Below are 25,208 nucleotides of genomic sequence, written 5' to 3'. Positions count from 1 at the left end.
TGAAAAAAATGGAAAGCCATTTTATTAGAGCTTGTACATACCTACACTTATTATACTAATATTTAGAGTATCATTACCATTACTAACACTTTTACTCTCTTTAATATGGAGTGTGTATGTGTAGAGATTGTGTATTAAGAATTCTATGGGTTCAACAAAGTCCTGCATTTTTTTTTCTTATCATGGAGTTTAGATTGCTTAAATTTTTGGAAAACTCCTGAACTAAACTTCTTGCAAAGTTTACTCTTCTTGTAAAGAGTAGCTTCTTTGCTATTCTCTGGGCTTGGTTCCCAAAAAGGACTTGGCTTCACCTTGATGTTTCCTTGAAGACAATGCTCTAAATCTCTGCCAGAAGGATCGTCTGTGAACAACGCAAATCCAGACTGTGCTGGTTTCCTCATTCCTGTGTCCTGGTTCAAAGTATTCAAAAATTCTTCCACTGTGGTAGATGCATCAAAACCAACTACCTAGAGAGAAATAACAAAGCAGTTCTCTTAATAAGAAATAGATAGTTTCAAACTGAGATTTCAAGGATAAAACAGAGTGTACTTGATGCATGATTAATGATAACACATATTTTTCTAGGTGCTTTAACTTTTTTTTTCTCAAAGCTTCTCTGGAGAAAATTAATAAGGTTACCTCAGCAATCAGCCTGCTGAAGAATCAAAAATCTCAGCTTCAGCCAACAGACATGAATCCAAAATTGAATGATCAATTGACAGCTATACATATTTTGCAGAGACATTATGCTTACCCATTAGAAGCAAACCAAGAACTATAGTACAATATGTTATCTTTAATCAAATGGAAGAATATAAACAAGAAATACATTTAAATAAATGAACACTTTTATGTACTTAATGTTTGTTTCCTTAATAGGCAGTTAAGTATCTGAATTCTGTGATAAAAGGCGTGTGGCTACAAAGACTAGTTGCTAGTTTGGGAACATGTTTGCTTCAATTAATAAGCAAGCATCTAGATCTGAGAACCGGAAGGGCCTACTGAAGTTTTCCCAGATAATTTCTGAGATTTGGAGATTTTAAAAGGGACTAAACCCAGTATCAGTAATTATTTCCACACCTAGCAGGTGTACTGATGGGAGAAAGCCCCAACCAAATTGTTTTTTTTCTCTCCATCAGAATCATAATGGTAGCGAAGCCCATCACTTACTTGGTTCAATATAGATTTGTTATTAGTGTGAATCCTTTGTAGCAAAACTGTTTCAAAACTCAGATATTCTGATAGTAAGTCTTAAAATATTTGCATGTTTATCACTGCCAGGTGCTGACAAAAGTAGGCAGAGAAGTCCCTGTTCCCTATAACAGAGGTTGTACATAGGCTTGTCGGCTAAGCATATTTTCATCAGGTAACCTACCTGGTATATCCCATTCATGAAGTGCACAGGTATACTAAAGGGCAAAGAATGGTGATAAGGGTTTCGGAGAAGAGTTGAAAGAATTTCCATCCTTGAGGGTCTTGCTTCTCTGTCACCATTTTGTTGCGTTCTTTCTACACATCTCTGGCAGTAAATGGCATATTTTCCAAATTCTGTCCTGTAATACAAAACTTAAGATAAAATCTAAGAATAAATTTAATTGACAACCTAATATATGCAACGATTAAGAAAGCATCCCTTGTACTTTTTCACAATGAATTGGGCTAATTTCAACAGCAACTTTTTTTTGAATGATAATATTAAATTGCTGTAACTTTTCTCAAATTCCAGCCTCTTTATTTTTGCAACTGCCTGACTCAAATGTCCCCACAAAGCATTCTTCATCTTTACTGTATTATCATAGTCATAAGCTGAATTTAAAATTACCAGTCATAAGGCAATATATAGTGATTTCATATTAACAAATATAAAAAAAGCAATTGCATGAAGAATAGTAGAGAGTTAACTTATAAAAACATGTTACAGCAGAATTCTCTTCTGAAGAACATGGTGCTTAATGCTTGACTGCTAAGTATACAAGTATAAAAATTTTATACAAGTATAAAAATATTAACAGAGGTTATCTTTAGGTAGCAACGGTGGCTCATGCCTGTAATCCTAGCACTTTGGGAGGCCAAGGCGGGCAGATCACCTGAGGTCAGGAGTTCAAGACCAGCCTGGTCAACATGGTGAAACCCTGTCTCTATTAAAAATACAAAAAATTAGCCAGATGTGGTGGCACATGCCTGTAGTGCCAGCTACCTGGGAGGCTGAGGCAGGAGAGTTGCTTGAACCTTGGAGGTGGAGGTTGCAGTGAGCCAAGAATGTGCCATTGTACTCCAGCCTAGGTGACAGAGTGAGACCCTGTCTCAGAAAAAAAAAAAAAAGTCTTCAAACAAAAATATTTTTTCTTTATTCTACAAAACACTGCATTTGTTAAAAAATGTTAAGCATCAGACAAACTCATTAGAGTAAATATATGTAAAAGTTGGATAGAGATTTTATTTGCCCTTGTTTGTTATATATAAATTGTATGGTTTATTCAAGCACCTATAAAACATGTTCGTATTCAAGTGCCCTGTAGGCAGATCTTGATCTGGGGGCTCCTCAGTGACTGCAACTGAAATAACATGACATTGATCACAGATGACCTTGATCACAGAAGCCCCAAAATGTATTATGAACTGTAGAATATTTTCCTATTGCTTCCAAGTTGGGTTTTTGTTGTTGTTGTTGTTTGTTTGTTTTACTGTGTTTGTTTTAGTCCAAGAGTTTATTTAAGCAACCTAACACAGGCCTCTTGGTAGACAAAATGACCCTGGATAAGCCTTGGCTGAGTGACCTGGGCCCTACTGTAAGAAAGCCATTCTGGAAGTTGAACTTTAAATGTCTTTTTCAAAGGAGTAACAATTCTGAAGCAATTCAAATACATACAGTTAGAAAAGGAGGGAAGACCATGGGAGAAATTTTCCACATAAAATAATTCAACGTGGAGAAAAATAGTAAAAGGGAAAACTAAGGAAACAAAATAGTTGCTTTTACTGAATGAATACTCACTAATGCTAAGTCATTCATACTTGAAATGCACATACACTTTTCACTTAAAAATATTCTCTGTCAGTTTTTCAAGCATTTATTGCAATCTTCTGCAGGAGGTAACATAACAAAGGAACACTTTCCAATCTCTACATCAATGATAACCAAAGGCTTCCTGTACCAATATTTGTTTCATACATTCTTCTGAAAATGTACCTGGCAGGTCATTAAACACTTAGGATTTTTTGTAGACTTTCAGAGACCACATAAACAGTTCAGCTAGCTAGTATTCTGCACACCTGGAATCTGCATTCCTCTTTAGATGAAGCCTGAGGAGCCACAGGAAAGGATGATGGGGAAGGAAGAGCCCAACGCAGAGTGCCAAGAGCTGCCAGCCCTGGGCAAGGAGAAGCACCACAGGTTAGATATAACATCCCAGTCAGAGATCCACAGCAGAGTTAGTGCAATGGGCTGATGACAGTCTCTCTTAACCCAGAAACATTTTGTTTCTTTCACATATGCATGATCTGTTTACAGCATTTATAATAGGTTAAAAACAAAAAACTCTATATTGGGTCAGATCTATGATCCATCTAGTTGTGTATATGGTTATCTACAACGAAGGGACCAAACAGTAAGCATACATGGTGCTCCTTTTGACATCACACTCAAAGATTAGGAACTCTGTTTCTTTTTTGTTCACTTACGTATTTACTCATTCATTAAAATACAAGTAACAGTTTTGAGAAAGGCAGATTGCAAAACAGTAAAAAACACATGCCCTAAATCAAAACCAATCTAGCTATACATAACATATCTACATACATAAATAAGGGACAAGTATAAAAATATTAACAGAGGTTATCTTTAGATAGCAGCATTATATGTGATTTTTATTTTTCCTTTGCTCTGTTCTGTATTCTTCTTTCCATATTTTTCAAAGAAGTATAAAACATGTTACAACAGAATTCTCTTCTGAAAAACATGGTGTTTAATGTTTGACTGCTAAACAAGGTAAAAAAAAAAAGTCTTTAAACAAAAATAATTTTTTCTTTCTTTATCCTATAAAACATGCATGGGGCCGGGCGCGGTGGCTCACGCCTGTAATCCCAACACTTTGGGAGGCCAAGGCGTGTGGATCACGAGGTCAACAGATTGAGACCATCCTGGTCAACATGGTGAAACCTCGTCTTTACTAAAAATACAAAAAATTAGCTGGGCGTGGTGGCGTGCGCCTGTAATCCCAGCTACTCAGGAGGCTGAGGCAGGAGAATTGCCTGAACCCAGGAAGCAGAGGTTGCGGTGAGCTGAGATTGCGCCATTGCACTCCAGCCTGGGTAACAAGAGCGAAACTCCGTCTCGAAAAAAAAAAAAAAAAAAACATGCATGGCCAGGTGCGGTGGCTCCCACCTGTAATCCCAGCACTTTGGGAGGCCGAGGAGGGTAGATCACCTGAAGTCAGGAGTTCGAGACAAGCCTGGCCAGCATGGTGAAACCCTATCTCTACTGAAAATACAAAAATTAGCCCGACGTGGTGGTGGGCACTTGTAGTATCAGCTACTCAGGAGGCTGAGGCAGGAGAATCACTTGAACCCGGGAAGTGGAGGTTGCAGAGAGCTGAGATTGTGCCACTGCACTCCAGCCTGGGTGACAAGAGGAAAACTCCGTCTCAAAAAAAAAATGTTAAGCATTGACAAACTAATCATTAGAGTAAATAAATATAAAAGTAGGATAGAGATCTTATTTGCCCTTGTCTGTTATATATCATTTTTCAGTCATTTTTAAAACGTTATATTAACAAAGAGGGAGAAATAGGCATTGTCCCTGCCCTTAAGGAGCCTAGAGTCTACTAGGAGACAGTTATATATTTACACAGTAAATTATAACACAACATAGTAATACCATGTATTAACTTTTTAAAGCATAATCAGTGGGAGGAATGAGTCAGGGAAGGGATCACAGGAAATGCTGCTTGGGCTGGACTATAAAGTCTATGGGAGGGAAGCAAAAGGAGGGATCCAGGTAACAAATACCATCAGGTGCAAAGTGGAGGATATTGCAAAGGCAGAGTGTGTTTTAAGGATGGGCAAATTTATTCATTCACTGTATGCTGGAGGCAGGAAGTGGAGAAAGAGGGGGCCAGGGGAGCCAGGTTATGAAGTGCTCTTGATGCAGATGAAGCTTAAGTTTCAGATTCCCTCTTGGGCACAGGCCCTGGGAAAGGCCCTGTTAACTGTGTTTACAAGGTCATATGTTTTCTAAAATGTGCAAAAGTCTTCCATTTCAAGTATTTGTCTTAAAGAGCATTTCACAAACTGTTTAAGCTTCAAGTCTCACAAGACCTGGATCCCACCCTGAGAGTCCTGTATACTAAGGTAAGAAATTTCTGATTTATCTTGTGGCTAACAGGGAGTCAATACAAAGATAAAAACAGGTGTTCATTGAAGAATAAACATAGATGACTACAAAACACCTAAAAAATAAATTTAACTGCACTAACAAAGAAACGAATCCTGGATCAATAGTGAAACATCATTTTTCACCTGGAAATAATTTAAAATTTGCTATTGTTGAAGATAAAGGAAAATTCTAAAAATGAGTTCAAAGGAATTCACTGGACCTGTACACAAGATTTAGGTTCAAAGATGTCTACTGTAGAGGTATTTATTACAGTAAAAATTTGGAAAAACCTAAATACATAGTAATCAATGTTAACATGACCATTAATGTTTTGAAGAAGGTCTAAGGATATAGGGGAAATGATTATTTTCTATAGTTTAAAAAAGTAGTATGAAAACTGTAACTCCAGTAATATAAAAAACTGTGAGTATGCACACACCAACATACAGTTATATATAAACACATAAATATACAAATAAACCAAAAAGTTAGATATCAAAATATTAATAGCTATTTTTTCTTCTGCACTTTCTGTATTCTCCAAATATCTATGCTGAATGTGTATCACTCTTACAATCAGAAAAACATCACTTTAAATTACATGTATATGTATCAATATCTACCTGCAATGGTCCTGGTTGATTCTGTGGCTGTCTTCGTCTTGTCTGTTTAATAAGCTGACAGCAAATTTCATTCTGCAGCTCAGGATGTGTCAGACAGATTTGCAAAGCACTCTGGGCTAGAGATATGTGGTAATCAATTGCAGGGGAGTCAACTGCAGCATTTATAAAAAGCTGGCAGGTCTGAATTAAACAAAAAAGAGATATATTCAAGGTGAGGAGTGATTAGATTTATTCCGCATGAATTATATCGCTTCTCTTTTCAGCAGTAGTTTTTGTTTAAAATGATGGGAAAGGATATATTATGATAACACTAATCAAAAGAAATCTGGAGTCACTACAATAATAGCAGATAAAGTAGATTTCAGAGCAAGGAATTCTGCCAGAGATAAAGAGGGTCATTTTATAATGATAAAGGGGCCAATTCATCTAGAAGACACAACAATCCTAAATATCTATATACTTAATAACGAGCTTCAAAATACATATAATCTCATCTGGTGTATTCTTCCTTTTAGTCATTGCATTTTTCATCTCTAAAAATTCAGTTTGGGTTTTTTTAATATCTTCTTCAAATGCTCATGCTTTCCTCCACCTTCCTGAACATGTGAAGTATGGAGGCCAATCTCCAAAGTGGTCCTCCATGATCTCCATATCTTGACATTCAGATTCGTAGGTAATTCCCTCCTGGATTCTACCAGGGTTGGTCTGCGTGACCAGTAGCATGTGGCATGCCATTTCTAAGATTCACTTATAAAAAACAATGCGCTTCCATCTTGGTCACTTTCTCCCTTTCCCTGTTAGATCATTTGCTCTGGGGAAGGCAGCTGCCATGTCTGGAGCCGTCATTTGGAGAGCTCCGTAAAGTGAGGAATTGAGGCTGCTTTGCCAACAGCCATGTGAGAGTTTGGAATTCTCCAGCCCCATTCCAGTCTTCAGATGACTGCTGCCCCTGCTGACAGATTGAGGGTACCTTCATGAGACTATGAGTCAGAACCACTCAGCTTAACAGCTTCCAGATTCCTGACCCTTCAAAACTGTGTGAAATACCAAATGTTGTAAGTCACTAAGCGTTGGGGAACTTTTAAATGTAACAACAGACAACAGACACAGAAATGTCCTTAACTACCAACACCTGCATCATTTCTAGATATGATTTTATGATTACTTCTTCTCACCCATTATATGTCATACTTGACCCAATTGTCTGTATGCCTCATGATCTTTGACTGGATGCAGACATGTGAATTTTATATTCTTGGGCACTGGACTTTTTAATATGCTTTAAATATTTTTTAGCTTTGTTCTGAGATGATAGTTAAATTACTTGGAAACAGTTTGGCTCTTCCAAGGTCTCTTAAGTTTCTCAGAGTGGACCAGAACAGCCTTTAGCCTAGGACCTGGGCTGCATTCCTGAGGCAATCACCTTCTGTGTACTCCCTTTGATGTCCAATGTATCAGAGATTTTTTTCCATTCTAGAAGATGGGATAACTATTTCCAGCTCTGTGTGAGCTGGAATTTTTTTTTACCTGTGTCTTTCTTTCCTCAGCCTCAGGTACTTTCCTCACACACACACATGCTTATCAGTTCTCAGATAAAAACTGAAATCTCCAGAGCTCTCCCTCCCTTCCTCTCTTTAGCTCTCTCCTCTCAGCCCTGTGATTTTTTTTTTTTTTTTTTGAGACAGAGTCTTGCTCTGTTGCCCAGGCTGGAGTGCAGTGGTGAGATCGCAGCTCACTTCAACCTCCGCCTCCCAGGGTCATGTGATTCTCCTGCCTCAGCCTCCTGAGTAGCTGAGATTACAGGCACCTGCCACCACACCCAGATAATCTTTGTATTTTTAGTAGAGACAGGGTTTCCTCATATTGGCCAGGCTGGTCTCAAACTCCCGACCTCAGGTGATCCACCCACCTCAGCCTCTCAAAGTGCTGGGGTTACAGGGTGAGCCACCACGCCCGACCAGCCCTGTGAAGTCTAACTACCTTGGCCTTCTCACATTCTGAACTCTGTCTCCACAACTCAGGAAGACTACCAGGCTCTATTTGGGTGCTCCCTCTCTGCACAGCAGTGTTGAATCTCTTGACAGTAAGCTGCAGCAATCACAAGGCTTATGTCATTAGTTTTCAGCAGAATCTGCCCTGCACTGCCTACATTCATGTCTGAAAACCACTGGCAGGCAAAATCTAGTCCCTGCGGTTCCATCACGGCCCAAAGTAGTTCTTCCTTTTTCTCTTCTAACTGGTTGGTGCTTGCACACATAAAAGTGTCTAATTTTTGCTTATTTTGTGCCTCTCACTATCTTACCAAATTCTCTTTCTGTTTGTAGCAGTTTTTTTAGTTTGTTCTTTTGGGTATTCTGGGTATACAAATATACCATCTATAAATATTTTCATTTATTGCCTAATTACATAGGTTAGTTCCCTAACACAATGTTAAGTAATAATAATAATGACAAACTTTATATAGTTTATACTTTAGTTGAAAAGTTTAAAAAAATAATAATGGGGCACATTTTTGTCTTTTTCTCACTTAAGTGGAAATGTTTCTAACATTTCTCCATAAAGCATGATGCTTGCTTTTAGCTAAAACAGAAATATTTTATCAGGTTAAAGAAGTTTCTATGTATTGCTCTTGTATAAATGTTAAATTTGTCAAATGCCTTTTCAGCATCTTCAGATATGATTATCTACCTAATAATAAGTAATATTAATAGATACCCTAATACTTAGCCATCCTTGACTTCCTAGAATAAATCCCTTTCGATCATGATTTAATATTTTTTACATTAAAAAATGTTATTGACACATAATAGTTGCATATATTAATGGAGTACATGAGTTTTTTGATACATGCATGCAATGTATAATAATCAAATCAAGGGAATTGGGATATCCACTGCTTCTAACATTTATCATTTCTTTGTGTTGGGAACATTCCAAATCTTCTCTTCTAAGTATTTTAAAACATACTTAAATTCTTGTTAACTACAGTTGCCCTACTGTGCTGTTGAACACTAGAACTTATTATTTTTATATAAATGTATTTTTGTACCTATTAACCAACCTCCTTTCATCCCTCCACCCTCTACCCTCTCTGGTAACCACCATTCTATTTTACCATCTACCTCTATGAGATCCACTTTTTTAGCTCCCATCTATGAGTGAGAACATGAGAGATTTGACTTTCCGTGCCTGGCATATTTTACTTAACATATGGCCTCCAGTTCCATCTATGTTGCTGCAAATGACAGGGCTTCATTTTTCTTAAGGGCTGAATAATATTCCACTGTGTACATATACTATATTTTCTTTTCTTTTCTTTCTTTTTTTTGACACAGAGTCTTGCTCTGTCACCCAGCTGGAGTGCAGTGCAGTGGCATGATATAGGCTCACTACAACCTCCGCCACCCAGGCTCAAGCGATTCTTGTGCCTCAGCATCCCTAGTAGCTGGGAATACAGGCATGTGCCACCATACCCAGTTGATTTTTGTATTTTTAGTAGAGACACGGTTTCCCCATGTTGGCCAGGCTGATCTCAAACTCCTGGCCTCAAGTGACCTACCTGCCTTGGCCTCCCAAAGTGCTGGGATTACAGGCATGAGTCACCTTGCTCAGCCCATCTTACGTATTCATCTATTGACAGACACTTAGTTTGATTCCATATATCAATTCTTATAAACAGTGCTACATAAATATAGGAATTCAGATGTATCTTCAATATACTGACTTCCTTTCATTTGGATATACTCCCAATGAGAATGCTGGATTACATGGTAGTTCTATTTTTAGTTTTTTGAGGAACCTCCATACTGTTTTCCAGAGTTGCTGCACTAATTTACATTCCCATCAATGGTATATGAGTTTTCCTCTTTCTCTGTATCCTTGACAGCCTTATTATTTTCTGTCTTTTTGATAACAGCCATTTTAACTGGAGTGAGGTAATATTTCATTATGATTTTGATTTGCATTTCCCTGATGATTAGCAATGCTTAGCATTTATTCATATACTTGTTGGCCATTTGTATGTCTTCTTTTGAGAAATATCTATTGAGATCTTTTGCCCATTTTAAAATTGGATTTGTTTTTTGTTATTGAGTTGAGTGATTTAATATTCTTAAAATGATGCTGGATTCTGATTGCTAATATTTTATTATTTTTGTACAATCTTTGCTGGGTTTCCATATGAAAGTGACACTTACTTAACAAAGAGAATATGGTGATATAATGATTGAGGATTGCTTCAAAATGATCCAAAGTTAGGGTACAGTGGGGAATGGGAGACTCAAACAAATTGGCCATGTGTTGATGACTGTGGATCTGAAAGATGGGTACTTTGGGCCTCATTGTAATATTCTCTCTACTCATATATGTTGAAAATTTTCCCAAGTAAAAAGTAAAAGAAAAACATGAATTTGGAAAATTTTCTTCTTTTTCTATGCTTTGGGCAATTTAAATGGCACTGAAATTCTCTACACATTAAGTTTGGTAAATGCCTTTGTTTAGATTTTCAGTTTCCTGTGGAATCAGTTTTGGTCATTTATATTTTCTTATAAAATTGACCACTTCTTCCAGATTTTCAAATATATTTGTATAGTCTTTCTTGCTTTAGGTATTTGTGTATTCTACAGGTGGATATTTTTAAATTTTTAATTATAGAAATTTAAAAAATGTATAAAAGTAGAGAGAACAGCATAATAATCACTCGTGTACCCATCACCCAGTGTCAATAATTAGCATTTTGCCAAACTTCACTACCTTCCCACCTCTACTTTCTTTTCTTCTGGAGTATTTTAATGTATATCATATTACTTTACCAATAAATACTTCAGGCTGGATCTCCAATTGATAAAGATTTTTTATAGCTATCATGCCATCATCATGGCCCCCAAATTAACAATAATTCCATAATATTATCTAATAAACAGTTGGATTTTTTGAAATCAAAGAAACTTAGGTAAGACAAAGCCAAAAGAAAGAGATTGAGGCGCCAAGAGACTAGGGGAAAATGAAGTAGTACCAAGATCCTGGTGTAGAGTCCAGGCTTGGAATGCAGAAGGTCCATCATATTCTGGGGCTAGAGGAGTAGAGGAGAAAAGAGATGAAAGGTTGTCTGTCAATGGGAGGGCTTTATAGTGGTCATGTCATGTCTGATGTCCTCCAGTTTTCTCAGTGAAATCGAAGGTAAGTTTCTCTGCTGTATTATTAAGTAGAGAGTTTGAGGTGGATGTGATCAAAGAGAAGCACAGAGACAGAAAGTTGGCTGCAAGGGATTAAGACCATGAATTTATAGTGGCATCAGGCTACATGGCTGTTTGACGCTCTGCAGCACTCCACATCTGGTTATCCAGGGAGCAGAAAATGTGGCACTGATCTAGGTTGGAATCTGCTGAAGAGTGCATGGAAGTATGGATCCCAAGGAACTACAAGAATTAATAGGAGCAAACCAGACTGGATAAGGAAGGAAGAAAAGCTAAGACACAGTTATCATGATCTCAAAGAAAATAAATGGTTCAAAACAAACGTCTTAGAGATGACGAAAAAATGGAAGAGTTAAAAAAAATAAGTGAGCTTGTAGGCCAGCATTCTGGTTAAAGAAAGAGATATTAGAATTGAAGCTTTTAGAGGTGACGTACTTGGGAAGAATGGTGAAGTCAGGTGTGGACATGGAGAATGGGATAATGAAGGAGACTAGAGGTGAAGCTTACTGGAATTAAGGTCAAGAATCTTAAAACCATAGCATTGGTGAGTGAAGTGATAACAGTAATTTGCAAGACTTCAGGTAGTGAATGTGAGTTGGGAGCTAAAATCCTTAGATACTTTTTCTTTTCTTTTGAGACAAAGTTTCACTCTTGTTGCCTGGGCTGGAGTGCAGTGGTGTGATCTCGGCTCACTGTAACCTCCACCTCCTGGGTTCAAGCGATTCTCCTGCCTTAGCCTCCCAAGTAGCTGGGATGACAGGCATGCACCACCATACCCAGCTAATTTTGTATTTTTAGTAGAGATGTGGTTTCACCATGTTGGCCAGGCTGATCTCAAACTCCTGACCTCAGGTGATCCACCCTCCTCGTCCTATCAAAGTGCTGGGATTACAGGCGTTAAGCCACCATGCCTGGCCCTTAGAGAAATTTGAAGAGTTACTGGAAGGTAACTGATGATAGAAATGGAAGGATAAAGAGTGCTATAGTTACTTGGCAAGTTTTGAGTGATCAGGGATTTCTAATAGAGATTGAGGAAGAAACAGAGAGTAGCACTAGAGATGAAAGAGTGCTGACCCCTCTCCCAGTGCTGCACTTGGTGTGATGTGAAAAATTAGAGGTTAAAGGGGAAATGATTCATCTGATACTACATTGCCCAAACCACACATATTAGTAGTTTATTACAGTAAATCCAAAATCCTCACTCAGAAAGCATATTAAATTCACCTAATTTTATTTCAATGATTTTCTTAATAATAATAATAAACACATTTTGAATTTTCTGGGAGTAAACTTTTGTAACCCAAATTGTTATTCTTAATTTTTTTCCAATGAAATTATTTAACAACATATAGGTATTTTACCTTAAATAATTTAATAGCTTCCGTCTGTAGGGCTTCAGAAGGTAGAGTTGTCAGAGGGGAAATGATTCCTTCTTTGCTGTGACACAAAGTGGGGTGTCTCCATATCTGAGAGGCTAAATGCAGAATAAAATATAAACAGAAAACTGAATAAACCCCTTATTTTGGCCTCCCATTAAATTAATCCTTTAGACATTAGCTCATTCAGGCTTGGCTCACAACTTTAAGTCACAAAGGTCAGAAAAAACCCTTGGCAACATTATTTTATTTTGGTTGCCAGGTCATTGGGACTCTTTGGCGAGTTTCTGGTTTTTTTGTTTTTTGTTTTAATTTAAAAATTTTCCATAGGTTTTTGGGGAATAGGTGGTATTTGCTTACATGAGTAGGTTATTTAGTGGTAATCTGTGAGATTTTGGTGCACCTCACCCGAGCAGTATATACTGAACTTGACTTGCCTCACCCACTTCTCACCCTTTCCCCCTGAGTCCCCAAAGTCTACTGTGTCATTCTCATGCCTTTGTATCCTTACAGTTTAGCTCCCACTTATGAGTGAGACATGTTCCTGTTTTGGATAATCTAGAAGAGTTGGGTCCTAATTTACTAGGCAGCAATAAGTCTAGCAGGGTACTATCACATTGCTTAAATGTGCTAAAGATAGGTGACCTAGGTAGGGGGCATGACTATATATGAGAAAGAGCTGGGGAAAGACTTAGAACTTCTCTAGAGAGGAGAAGCCAATGTAGAAAGAGATATTAAAAGGAATTTGAAGGCATTCCTGAAATCAACATTTATTAAATTCCTATGTTGGACACAGTAAATAAAATGCAGTCTCTCTTAGTATGTAAAGGATAGGATAGGATCTAGACTCTCAATGGGGAAATCATAACCATAAAAATTAATTTTGGGCCAGGCACAGTGGCTCATGCCTGTAATGCCAGCACTTTGGGAGGCTGAGGTGGGCGGATTGCTTGAGCTCAGGAGTTCGAGACCAGTCTGCGCAACATGACGAAACCCCCATCTCTACTAAAGATACAAAATCAGCTAGGCATGGTAGTGCACACCTGTGGTCCCAGCTACTCAGGAGGCTGAGGCAGGAGGATTGCTTGATCCCAGGAGGCGGAGGTTATAGTGAGCTGAGAACACGCCACTGCACTCCAGCCTGGGTGACAGAGTGAGACTTTGTCTCAAAAACAAAACAAAACAAAAAATTTCAATGGAAAACTATAAATGCTATAAATCTTTTGGCTTCCCTGGGCCATAATGGAAGAAGAATTGTCTTGGGTCACACACTAACAATAGCTGATGAGCTTAAAAAAAAAAAAAACTCAAAAGGAATTTCATAATGTTTTAAGAAAGTTTGGGAATTTGTGTTTGGCCACATTCAAAGCCATCCTGGGTCGCATGCAGCCTAAGGGTTACAGGTTGGACAATCTTGCTATAAAACAATTAAGGGACAAATTGCATTAGGACATAATTTTAACATTGACAAAGTGCCTTTTATGAGCCAGATGCGGGGCTGGCTGGGGGATCTCCTAAGGCTAGGTGGGGTTTCGTAATGTTGGTAAGGACTGCCAAGGAAGGGGGCGTTCCAAACAGAGAAGCAATAGGAGGAAAGGCAGAGGGAGGTGATGGGACACAGCCTAGTGAGGAATGATGGTGTCCCTGCAGCCAAGGAGCCACAGAGAGAATTCTCTCCCATGAAGAGCAAAGGCAATGAAAACGTGGATATATTTCAGGGAAACAGGTACCCATTAAGTGAAAATTCGATTAGGCTAAGGGGGTTGAGGTCCATTTCATAAACCAAAAAGCTTTATTTATGTGTTTATGAACTTACAAGGCTCCCCGTCTATATTTAGCAATTTGCAAACCAGTTGTTCAAATTCAGATCCAACATTTATATTGTTGCTTCCAGCTGCAACAGTCAGATGATAAAGCCAAGTGTCCTTGAAACCAGAACATATTAATAGAAATGTTAAGACATAGTTTTGATTACTTAAAGAAAAAAACAACTTGCATAAACAGTAGAAAACTTTGAGATGGAAAAGAACATATTGGTTTAATTTTTAAATAATAATGAAGAGCCATTTATTCAAACAATTCTCAGGCATGCTCACTTGAACTTGCTTATGTTACCTTTTCCCATTATTCACATTTTTCTTATTTTCTTCAGATGCTTCTTAGAAAAGCATGACAAAATTAAGAAGAAGAATACATGTTAAAAGACTAAATACAACCAGCTGATATTCTTTTACAAAATACAATAAATTCTATTAAATTTAAAATCTGATCCCCAGAGTGATACATACAGAATATTTTGGAAATCCAGAAAATTTAAAGAAAACATAATATCTATCTTATCCCACTCACCCAAGATTACTAGTCTTTTTTCTCTATGGAAACATATATGTAGATGACATTTTTACATAGTTGAATTATTCTAAAAGTAGAGGATAATTTCTGAATTTTAGTAATATAGTGCAAGCACTCCCTCGTTGCTAGAAATTCTTTATAAACAAGTTTTAATGACTGCAGGATATCCTATTACACATAGGGACATACCATATTTATTTAATCAATTTCTTATTGTTGAACATTATAATAGTTACTAACTTCTCACTGATAAAAAATACTGTGACAGCTATCGTCTTTTAACTAAAAAGGAAATGTTATATTTTCCATGTTTAAAATATTTCAAAAGTAAAATCATTTCAGAAAGAGTATCATAGGCTGGGCATGCTGGCTCACACCTGTAAACCCAGCACTTTGGGAGGCGGAGGTTGGTGGATCACCTGAGGTCAGGGGTTCGAGACCAGCCTGGCCAACATGGTAAAACCCCGTCTCTACTAAAAATAAAAAAATTAGCCAGGCATGGTGGTGCCTGCCTGTAATCCCAGCTACTTGGGAGGATGGGGCAGGAGAATCACTTGAACCTGAGAGGCAGAGGTTGCAGTGAGTCGAGATCGCGCCACTGCACTACAGCCTGGGTGACAGAGTGAAACTCTGTTAAAAAAAAAAAAAAGAGTATTACATCAAACTATACATAAATTTTTGGCTGCATTTATTAACATTTTCTTTTTCTTTTTTCTTTATTTATTTTTGAGATGGAGTCTTACTGTTACCCAGGCTGGAGTGCAATGGTACAATCTCAGCTCATTGCAGCCTCTGTCTCCCGGGTTCAAGTGATTCTCCTGCCTCAGGCTCCCGAGTAGCTCAGATTACAGGTGCCTGCCACCATACTCAGCTGATTTTTGTATTTTTAGTAGAGATAGAGTTTACCACAGGCTGATTTTGAACTCCTAAACTCAGGTGATGTACCTGCCACAGCCTCCCAAAGTACTGTGATTACAGGCATAAGCCACGGTGCCCAGCCAATATTTTCTTAGTATACATTTTTTTGAAATAGAATTATGAGTCATTACCAGGGCATGAAAACTATTAGGAATTCTTGAAAAATATTTTCAAAGTACTTTCCAAAGCATTTACACTAATTTCTATTCCCATCAGTGATATATAGGAGTGCTTCCCTTCTCATGGCTTCACTTACATAATTTTTTAAACCTTTATAATATGAGAGACAATAAAAGCTTTATCATGTTTAAATGTGCGTATCTTTGATTACAGATGAGCATAAGCATTCATTAGCCATTAAATTCCTCAGTAAGTTGTTCATCAGGCCCTCTTTCCATTTTTCTACTAGAAACATAGTCCTTTTCAAATCAAATGAGAGGCAACAGAGGCAAGTGTTCAGGAACACAGGCTCTGTGGTTAGAGACAGGGGTCTAACATCAACTCTGCCTCTTGCCAGATGTGTGACCACAGGAAAGTGCTTCAGTCTTTCCATCTACAAATGGGAATACGGTCACCTCCCACAGACGGCAATTGGAAGGATGAAGAAGAGACATACTTATCACTTGGCCTGATATATGTGCTCAAAAACAATGATCAATAGCAACAATAATAATCTATAAAGAGTTGTTTATATGTTAAAGATACAGTGGCCATCCATGAAATATTTTGTTTTCTGTATTATCTTTTTAGTTATTTTTTTTAATGGTCAAATGATCTTTATTTTTTTAATTTTTTAAAAAAATTTATTTATTTTACTTTAGGTGCATACTATATCTGGCATTTCTCCCATGTTATCCCTCCCCACTCTCCCCTCCCTCCCCACACCCTGCTGTCTCTCCCTTACCGCCCCCCAACTGCCCCCAGTGTGTGATGCTCCTCTCCCTGAGTTCATGTGTTGTCATTGTTCAGCACCCGCCTATGAGTGAGAATATATGGTATTTGGCTTTCTGTTCTTGTGTCAGTCTGCTGAGAATGATGGTTTCCAGATTCATCCAAGTCTCTACAAAGGACACGAACTCATTGTTTTTTATGGCTGCACAGTATTCCATGGTGTATATGTACATTTTCTTTGTTTAGTAATATTTATGATAATATTTGATATACAGAAGTATTTCAATATTTAAAAGTATTTCAATATTTAAGTATTTCAGTAGTCAAATCTATCAACCATTTGCACTCTGATTTCTTACACCACTTTTTTGTTTTCTTAGAAAGTACTTCTGATTCAGAAATTAAATAAAGGCCTTTTTAAAACATAGTTACATTGAATTCTCTTAACTCTTTAAATTCATCTGGAAATTATTTTGCTATCTGTATGAGATGAAGGACTAATCTAATGTTTCCTAAGTAGCCAGTTTCCTCAATATATAATAAATACATAATCCTACGTATTGAATGATACATTACTTCCCCATTAATTTGTGATGACTCCTTTATCATAAATGACTACATGTATATATAACACATAAAATCATTTTCAATTGTATCTAAACCCAAATTTTGTTGAAAATAAATCAAAAACATAAAATGGAGGCCTTAGATTTACTAAAAAATGTTCCATCTGAGAGATCCACATTTTTAACATAAGGTCCTTTAGCCATGCACTTCCATGCACTAATTTCAGCCTTGATACCACTTTTACCAACAGGACTGGAAAATGACACATTTGAACAAGGCTCATTTCCAGGGAGGTAAAGAATCTCTGAAAACAGAGCTGAAAGTCTATAGCAAAATTTTCTTCCTTATTTTCATTAAATTGATTTGACAATTATTACCAATATCTGAATAATATTAGTCTACATCATTCTAAATCAACCAATATGTCTTAGAATACCTTTTCATGCTTGGATCCAATTAGGAGGTAAGTCGGACCTTGGTCTTTGGGATGGATAACTATGGTATAATGTGTGGATAACAGACTACGTCCACTGGCTTCATAATCTTCATCTGAATCACAAGATCTGTCAACCTCTTCCACTTTAGCCTCCCAGAGTTTGATCTGACCTAAAGGAAACTAAAGTAAATATTAGTAATGGTGAGGAAGGCACTTTCCAAATCTTTTCTTACTAAAATGTTTCATAGTCCTTTTCATTTTTGCCTTTATAAAGCATACCTTTTAAATTTGTATTTTTTTTTTATTTTCCCTTTTTTTTTTTTAAGAGACAGGGTCTCCTCTGTCTCCCAGGCTGGAGTACAGTGGTACAATCAGTAACCTCACTGTAACCTCGAACTCCTGGGCTCAAGGGATCCTTCCTTCTCAGCCTTTCAAATAGCTAGCACTACAGGCACATGCCATCATGCCCAGCTAATTAAAAAAAAATTTTTTTTTTTGGAGATAGGGTCTCGCTACATCGCCCAGGCCAGTCTCAAACTCCTGGGCTCAAAGAATCCTCCTGCCTTAGCCTCCCAAAGTGCTGGGATCATAAGTGTGAGCCACCACTCCAGCATAACACACCTTTTTTAAAATGATGCCTAGAGGCAATTTGATTATCCACAGTATAACAAAAGTAGTGGCAACAACCAAAGAGCCCAATAGTAATATGAAAGAACAATATATATACTAGAGATTTAACTTTTGAGGAAAAAGCAAGATGCTACTTCTGAACAATAGTTCAGATTATTCAGCTGTACTAAAATTGCTAAAGGAGGCAGAAAGAAATTATTTAGGTAGACAGTTAGGGTAAAGCGAGTCCCCAAAAGAAAGCTTTCCTTTTAACAAAAAGCAGCTCAAAGATAGCTCCCCTTCTAAACTCATGCAGTTCAAGGAAATCACTTCTCTTCTAACAACAAGCAGCCTGAAAGAGCAGACAGAAAAACACAGATAAGACAACTTCGGCACATAAGGAGTGGGGAAGGCCTCCTGGGTAATCACCAAACTTCACACTTATACAATGGGTCCCCAATAAAACAGATAGCCTTAATAAACACATTCTTTTCCCTTTGGGTACACTAAGATAGGGAAGCTGAAAGCAGACTGCGGGGGATGCCTGCAGCTGCAAGAAGATGAGAACAGACACAGAAACTCTCCCTCCCAGAGAAGCAGGACAAAGAAACACAGACTAAGAGTCAGCCTATGTGGTCAAGGAATGGGACACAAGAGCTGATAAAAAACTCTGCTCTGTACAATTAGCACACCTAGTCCCAACTAAACCATCAGGAGATAGGATATCCCCTCCTTATAAGCCCCCTCCTCGCTAGCCCATTTACAAAAACTCTGACATTTTTACTACAACTTGGCAACCCACTAGGGACCCCCCTCTCTGTGATGGAAAGCTGTCTTTCCTTTTGCGCTATCTATTAAACTCCTGCTCTAAACTCACTCTGTTTGTGTATGTGTCCGTGACCTCGATCTCCTTGCCCATGAGAACAAGAACCTTGGTATTTTCCCCATACAACGAGGCTGCTTCAAAATGACCCATTACCTAGTTAAGCAACTAGTAACTAGTAATAATTCACCAAAACATTCATTTGACTTTTTTCCCCACAGAATTGATCAGCGGTTTGATTAAGTTATTGGATCAAAAGGACAAGTGTATACATAGTCTCAAAACCGTTCATTGAAAAGGAAAATATTGTTCCTAGAAAAAATAACAAGATTAGATAGATAGTACAAAATGAACTATCATCCCAAAGGGGCATTCCGAGGCTCTTTACTAACATATCACAAAACAATGCCATGAATTTCTCCGTCTTAAGTGTAAGAAAAACTTCCTAAAGCCAATTTACATTAAATTTTATCTATGCTTTTACTGACATAACCCAACTATAGCTGCTGTGCTGAATATTTGGCCTATCTATTGTTAAAACTTTCGCTCTAATTTAGTACCTTTATTCCAGGAAAATACATGGTCTGCATCAGATTTGTAACTTCTAAAATCTTTGGCCAAGTTTGCAACTGGAGTTTTGAAAAAGTTCATTCTAACTACAAGGATATTTACATCACACATTTTCATTGGAAGTTTCAGGGTTTAGTGCTCAAGCCCTTCTTTCATCTATGTTCACTTTCTGGGTGACCTCATCTAAGCTCATAGCTTTAATACCAGCATATGTTAGCTACTCCCAAATTTATAACTCCAGACTCACAAACTCTACTTAGATGTTGGATAGCTTCTCAAACTTAACAGCATCTCAGACTTACTTTGGTAAGTCTTCCTTAATAACCTGCTCTGCCCAGTCTTCCCCAACTCAAGTTGTTGGCAATTAATATCTATTAATGCGCAAAACCTTGGCATCATTGCTGACCCTTTTCTGTCTCTCATATTGACTTTTCAGTCAATAAATCTTGTCAGCAAGGCTTTCAGAATCTATCTAGAATTTGGTCACCTCTCACACATCCACAGCACCACTAAACCACAATCCTTTCTCACCTGAATGATTGCAATGGCCTCCTAATGCATCTCTTCCTTATTCCCTTCAGTCTATTCTTATCAGAAGTCAGAGTGCACCTGTTAGACACAGGGAAGATCGTATCCCCGTTCTGCTCAAAGCCCTCCAGTGGTTTGTCATCTCGCTCAGAGCAAAAGCTGAAGGGTGGCATTCTGCCACCCTAAAAGATATCACCTTGGCATAAGAGTTATTTTAAACTAAAGGCACTTTTAAGCAGCAGGTGCAAGAAGGGCGTTCTGACCCTCTGCCTTTCTTCCCAAAAGCAGGAGATAAAACCCCTAAATGAACGCTATCTTCTTTTACCAGAAGGAAAACAAGATTCCTGTCAAGATGGGAAGCTGAGACCAGGGGAAAGTTATACAAACAACCCTTGTTAAACATACCCTTATCTTCCTCATCACTTCTCCACCCAAGTAACTACCCTAGCCTAAGGCTCTTTGCCTGTTACATTTTCACAATTTATTACACTTTGTCCAATTCAGTATATAAGTGTTCAACTTTAAGTCTTTGGGTCCTCATTACCTTAGGAGGGCTCCTGTGTGATGTAAAACTTACATTAAATAAATTTATATGTTCTCTCCTTTAATCTGTCTTAACGTGAATCTAATTTTCAGGCCTGCCAAAAACCCTAAGAAAGCAGAGGTAAAATTCTGCCTCTCCTAAAAAGCAAGCTTTTGAGGCCGGGTGCGGTGGCTCACGCCTGTAATCCCAGCACTTTGGGAGGCTGAGGCGGGTGGATCACGAGGTCAAGAGATCGAGACCATCCTGGTCAACATGGTGAAAACCCATCTCCACTAAAAAAAAATACAAAAAATTAGCTGGGCACGGTGGTGCGTGCCTGTAATCCCAGCTACTCAGGAGGCTGAGGCAGGAGAATTGCCTGAACTCAGGAGGCAGAGGTTGCAGTGAGCCGAGATCGCGCCATTGCACTCCAGCCTGGGTAACAAGAGCGAAACTCCATCTCAAAAAAAAAAAAAAAAAAAAGCAAGCTTTTAAAAATAGGTTGAAGAAAACTAATTCTATTAATACTATGATAATACATAACAATACTAACCTAATTGTGTGCTTTAGGCACACATCATATGAAAATCTACATTCATCCACCCTAATACTTAAAGATGGTTATTCATTCTACCAAAGGATGCAACATGCCTTGATAAGCAGCAAATAGACCTAGTGGTTTCAAATGTTTTGATTTAATAAAAAAAAAGACACTGATACAGATTAAAAGCAAATTATTTTAGAAACATTTATAGCAAAAAATGAAGTAGGCCTATACTGATTCACATATATTCTCAATACTTTTCCAGTGGTTATAATGGATTTATGTTCATGTATCCATTCTTCTGAACTTGTTGCTTCTGTGATCAATGCTATCCATTTTTATTAAATTATTTTTCTATTTATAAAAACACATGCTTACTACAGAAACTTGGTAAGTATGGAAAGGAATTAAAAAAGAAAGAAACCATCCACATTACCGTGATCACAGATAATTATTCAACACTTGGTATAGTTCTTTTTCTATCTGCTCTGTTTATTTTTATTTAGATGTGTCGGACTGAGATAAAACTCAGCATTCCAATCACCATCCTCTATCTCATAATTGCAGAGAAGTTGGGAACTGAATTTGCCAGAACCTCCTTCCCTGTTATGGTTCCCAGTTAGAGTATCCTATGAGAGAATCTACTTGAAGTTTAGAAGGTGAGGGTAGAAGAGTCATTATTCTCCTGGGACAGTTGTGGCTAGATGTTGGGGCTCATGTGAGATTCACTGAAGCTTCCCAGTGAACCCTCGAGGACCAGCTGCCTTTGGGCCTTTGGCCAGAAATCTTCAGTGTTGACTTCTTACCTTTATTGGCGGTTTCTCTAACCTTTACCCCCGACAACTTTTCTAAAAGTTATGTAAGTTATAAAACTTTTCTAAAATTTATGTATGTCCCCAGTTCTATATTAAAACTTTTATTTTTAATTTTTTTTGAGATAGGGTGTCACTCTGTCACCCAGGCTGGAATGCAGTGGTGTGATCACAGCTCACTGCAGCCTTGATCTCCTGGGCTCAAGCAATCCTCCTGCCTTAGCCTCCCAAGTAGCCAGGACTACAAGCATGCATCACGATGGCTGGATAATTTTTCTGTTTAGTAGAGATGAGGTTTTGCTACGTTGCCCAGGCTGGCATTAGAACACCAGTAATACATAGAGTGGTTTCTGTTTTCTTAACTGACAAGTTAGGATTACAGTGAGTATATAATTTTGTATCGTACATATTCAGGTAGCATTTGTATGTGAGGATTTTCCCACACTACTTCAGAGGTTGTTTGTGTGTTTCTTTTGAGACAGGGTCTCATTTTGTTGACCAGCCTGGAGTGCAATGGTGCAAATCATGGCTCACTGTAACCTCTACCTTCTGGGCTCAAGTGATCCTCCAACCTTAGTCTCCCTAGTAGTTGGGACTACAGGCATGCACTACCATGCTCAGCTAATTTTTAAATTTTTTTGTAAAGACAGGATCCTACTATGTTGTCCAGGCTGGTCTCAAACAATCCTCCCATCTCTTCACCTCCCAAAGTGCTGGAATCATAGGCATGAGCCATCGTGCCTGGCCTCAGTATTGTTTTTGATGGTTGTACTGTGCTAACCTCTACCCCATTAGCAATGCTGAGTATAAAGGCATGTATTTTAAATACAGCTGATCAGACCTGAGAGTGTAGTCTGTTAAAAGACAAAGAAAAATACTAACTGTCCCACATGGTCACTAGACCACGAAGTTTAGTCTCATTAACACAATAATCAGTCACAGGCTGCTCTTCAGCGGAGCGAACATTATATTATTCAAGTACTCATGGCCCATGTTGGTTCAATTTTTATAGTTTCAGTTATCCAAAGGTGACACAGAATACCCATAACGATGACTGGGCATACATTTTACCTTTGGGTAGATACCCCATCTTTTTATTCTGAAAGTAAAAGTAATTCAGATTCTTTTGGGAAGGGGATTAGTTTAAATATTAATAAACAGAATATAAACAGGCAGATGGATGGGTAGATAAGTAGTATTCAGTAATTTGAGGGCCTGGGACAGAACTAGATTCTTTTTCCTTCTCAGGTTTTCTTTCCTAACTTGCAGCTTCCTTCTATCAACCTTATCTGGTCTGTAAGAACCTGGGAAAATATAAGAAACTGATGGCTGTGGAAGGGAGTAGAAGACTTTTCTAGGTCTTAGAAGATGCATTAATTAAAAGTTGCTAAGGCTTATAATTAAGAATCAAGACCCCTGAAGGTGTAGGTGATAGACCCTCGTGTAATTATCTCTGTTGAACCAAACTGCACCAAATTTCAACCTCGTAAAGATTCTGAAGTTTTACAAAGTAACAGAAGAGTGAAAAGGAAAACTTTAAGCCTTAACAAAAAGTTACTTCAATTAGCATATTAAAAATATATACATACCTTATCTTCTTGACTCCGAAAATAATATAATGTCTTTCCTATTAGTGTACACCAGACTCTCTTGGAGTATCCATGTTTTACCTGAAATCATATTACAATGAATTGTAAATGTAGCCCTGAACTCTGACACCTTAAAGTACAGCTTATACACTCTATTTGAGTTTCTGTAAGTATCCACTTTGCCCAGATATAAGTAATACTCCGAATAGATTGTCCAATGCTGTTTAAGATTTACCTGCTGCACCTTGAGCACACATGGACATAAATATGGAAACAACAGACACTGTGGACTACCAGAGGGTAGAGGGAACCGGGGTGGCCAGGTTAAAAGACTACCTATCAGGTACTATGCTCACTTCCTGGATGATGGGATCTGTACTCCAAACCGCAGCATCATGCAATATTCACATGTAACCGATCTGCATGTGTACCCCCTATATCTAAAATAAAAGTGGAAAAAAAGATTTACCTGTTAACAGTAGTAGAATGGTAAGTTTTGCTTTGGTGCTCACCATCCAACATATAACGAATGTTTACTGTGCCTCAAATACTATGCCTAGGACTGAGGCTTCACAGATGGATAAAGAAGCAGGTGGAGGGGTGGATAATGAGAAATTATGAAACAGGATACAATGAATGTTACCATGAGTGATGGATATCCTACAAGCCCTGACAGAATCACTATGCAATCAATGCATGTAAGAGAACTGTATTTGTACCCATGAATGCATTATAATAAAAAAAGAGAAAGTGTAATTTTACCAGTAAGAATATTTCACACTTTCCACATTTTACAGATTTCCGACAACCCTGTGGTTCTCTAGGTTAATACTCTAATGTTAGAAGAGAGAAGATGAAAACCTAAAGAATTCTAGTGATTTCCTAAATGTAAAAAATTCATTAATTCAAAACATTTGATGCCTTCTTAGAAGTAATCATACAAAGTAATAAAATAATGTTAAAAGCTATTACTGTAAACTGAGAACCTCCTATCTATCAGGTACTAAGTTAAGGGATTGGGACAGAATTTGAAACTAGCTCTTGACTTTGAACAGTCAGTAACTGATCTAGGTCCTGGAGAAACAGATTTGAACAGCATACAGTCTCCTTTCTCAGGAAGCTCACAGCCTTGTGAGGACAGACAATTAAATCAGCAGTATGCTAAATATTTTCATCAAGAGTGCAAAGAGGCTGGGCACAGTGGCTCATGCCTGTAATCCCAGCACTTTGGGAGGCCAAGGCTGGCTGATCACCTGAGGTCAGGAGTTTGAGACCAGCCTGGTTAACAGGGTGAAACCCCCTCTGTACTAAAAATACAAAAATTAGCTGGGCATGGTGGCACGCACCTGTAATCCCAGCTACTTGGGAAGCTGAGGCATGAGAATTGCTTGAACCTGGGAGGCAGAGGTTGCAGTGAGCGCCACTGCACTCCAGCCTGGGGGACAGGGCAAGGCTCTGTCTCAAAAAAAAATGTTGAAAAA

The 25,208-nt window shown here is 38.0% G+C and overlaps 1 protein-coding gene across 3 annotated transcripts in view; it reads right to left on the bottom strand.

The window, feature by feature from the left end:
- The window catches only part of PLEKHH2 (pleckstrin homology, MyTH4 and FERM domain containing H2), a 146,959-nt gene that overhangs the window by 27,050 nt on the left and 94,701 nt on the right, over positions 1-25,208 (bottom strand). For all 3 annotated transcript variants that reach the window (XM_064364039.1, XM_064364040.1, XM_064364041.1), the window contains 8 exons: positions 23,728-23,808; positions 17,730-17,909; positions 14,382-14,490; positions 12,551-12,663; positions 5,995-6,174; positions 3,271-3,368; positions 1,376-1,553; positions 312-467 (listed from right to left, as the gene is read on the bottom strand). In XM_064364039.1, coding sequence (XP_064220109.1) covers positions 312-467; positions 1,376-1,553; positions 3,271-3,368; positions 5,995-6,174; positions 12,551-12,663; positions 14,382-14,490; positions 17,730-17,909; positions 23,728-23,808 — 1,095 coding nt within the window. The remainder of the gene's footprint in view (positions 1-311; positions 468-1,375; positions 1,554-3,270; positions 3,369-5,994; positions 6,175-12,550; positions 12,664-14,381; positions 14,491-17,729; positions 17,910-23,727; positions 23,809-25,208) is intronic.

Source organism: Aotus nancymaae, unplaced genomic scaffold, assembly GCF_030222135.1.
Source record: "Aotus nancymaae isolate 86718 unplaced genomic scaffold, 86718_ANA_hifiasm-v0.15.2.pri h1tg000057l, whole genome shotgun sequence".
Lineage (NCBI taxonomy): Eukaryota > Metazoa > Chordata > Mammalia > Primates > Aotidae > Aotus > Aotus nancymaae.
The sequence above is the reverse complement of the archived record's forward strand: the minus strand, read 5'-3'. Positions and strand labels throughout refer to the sequence as shown.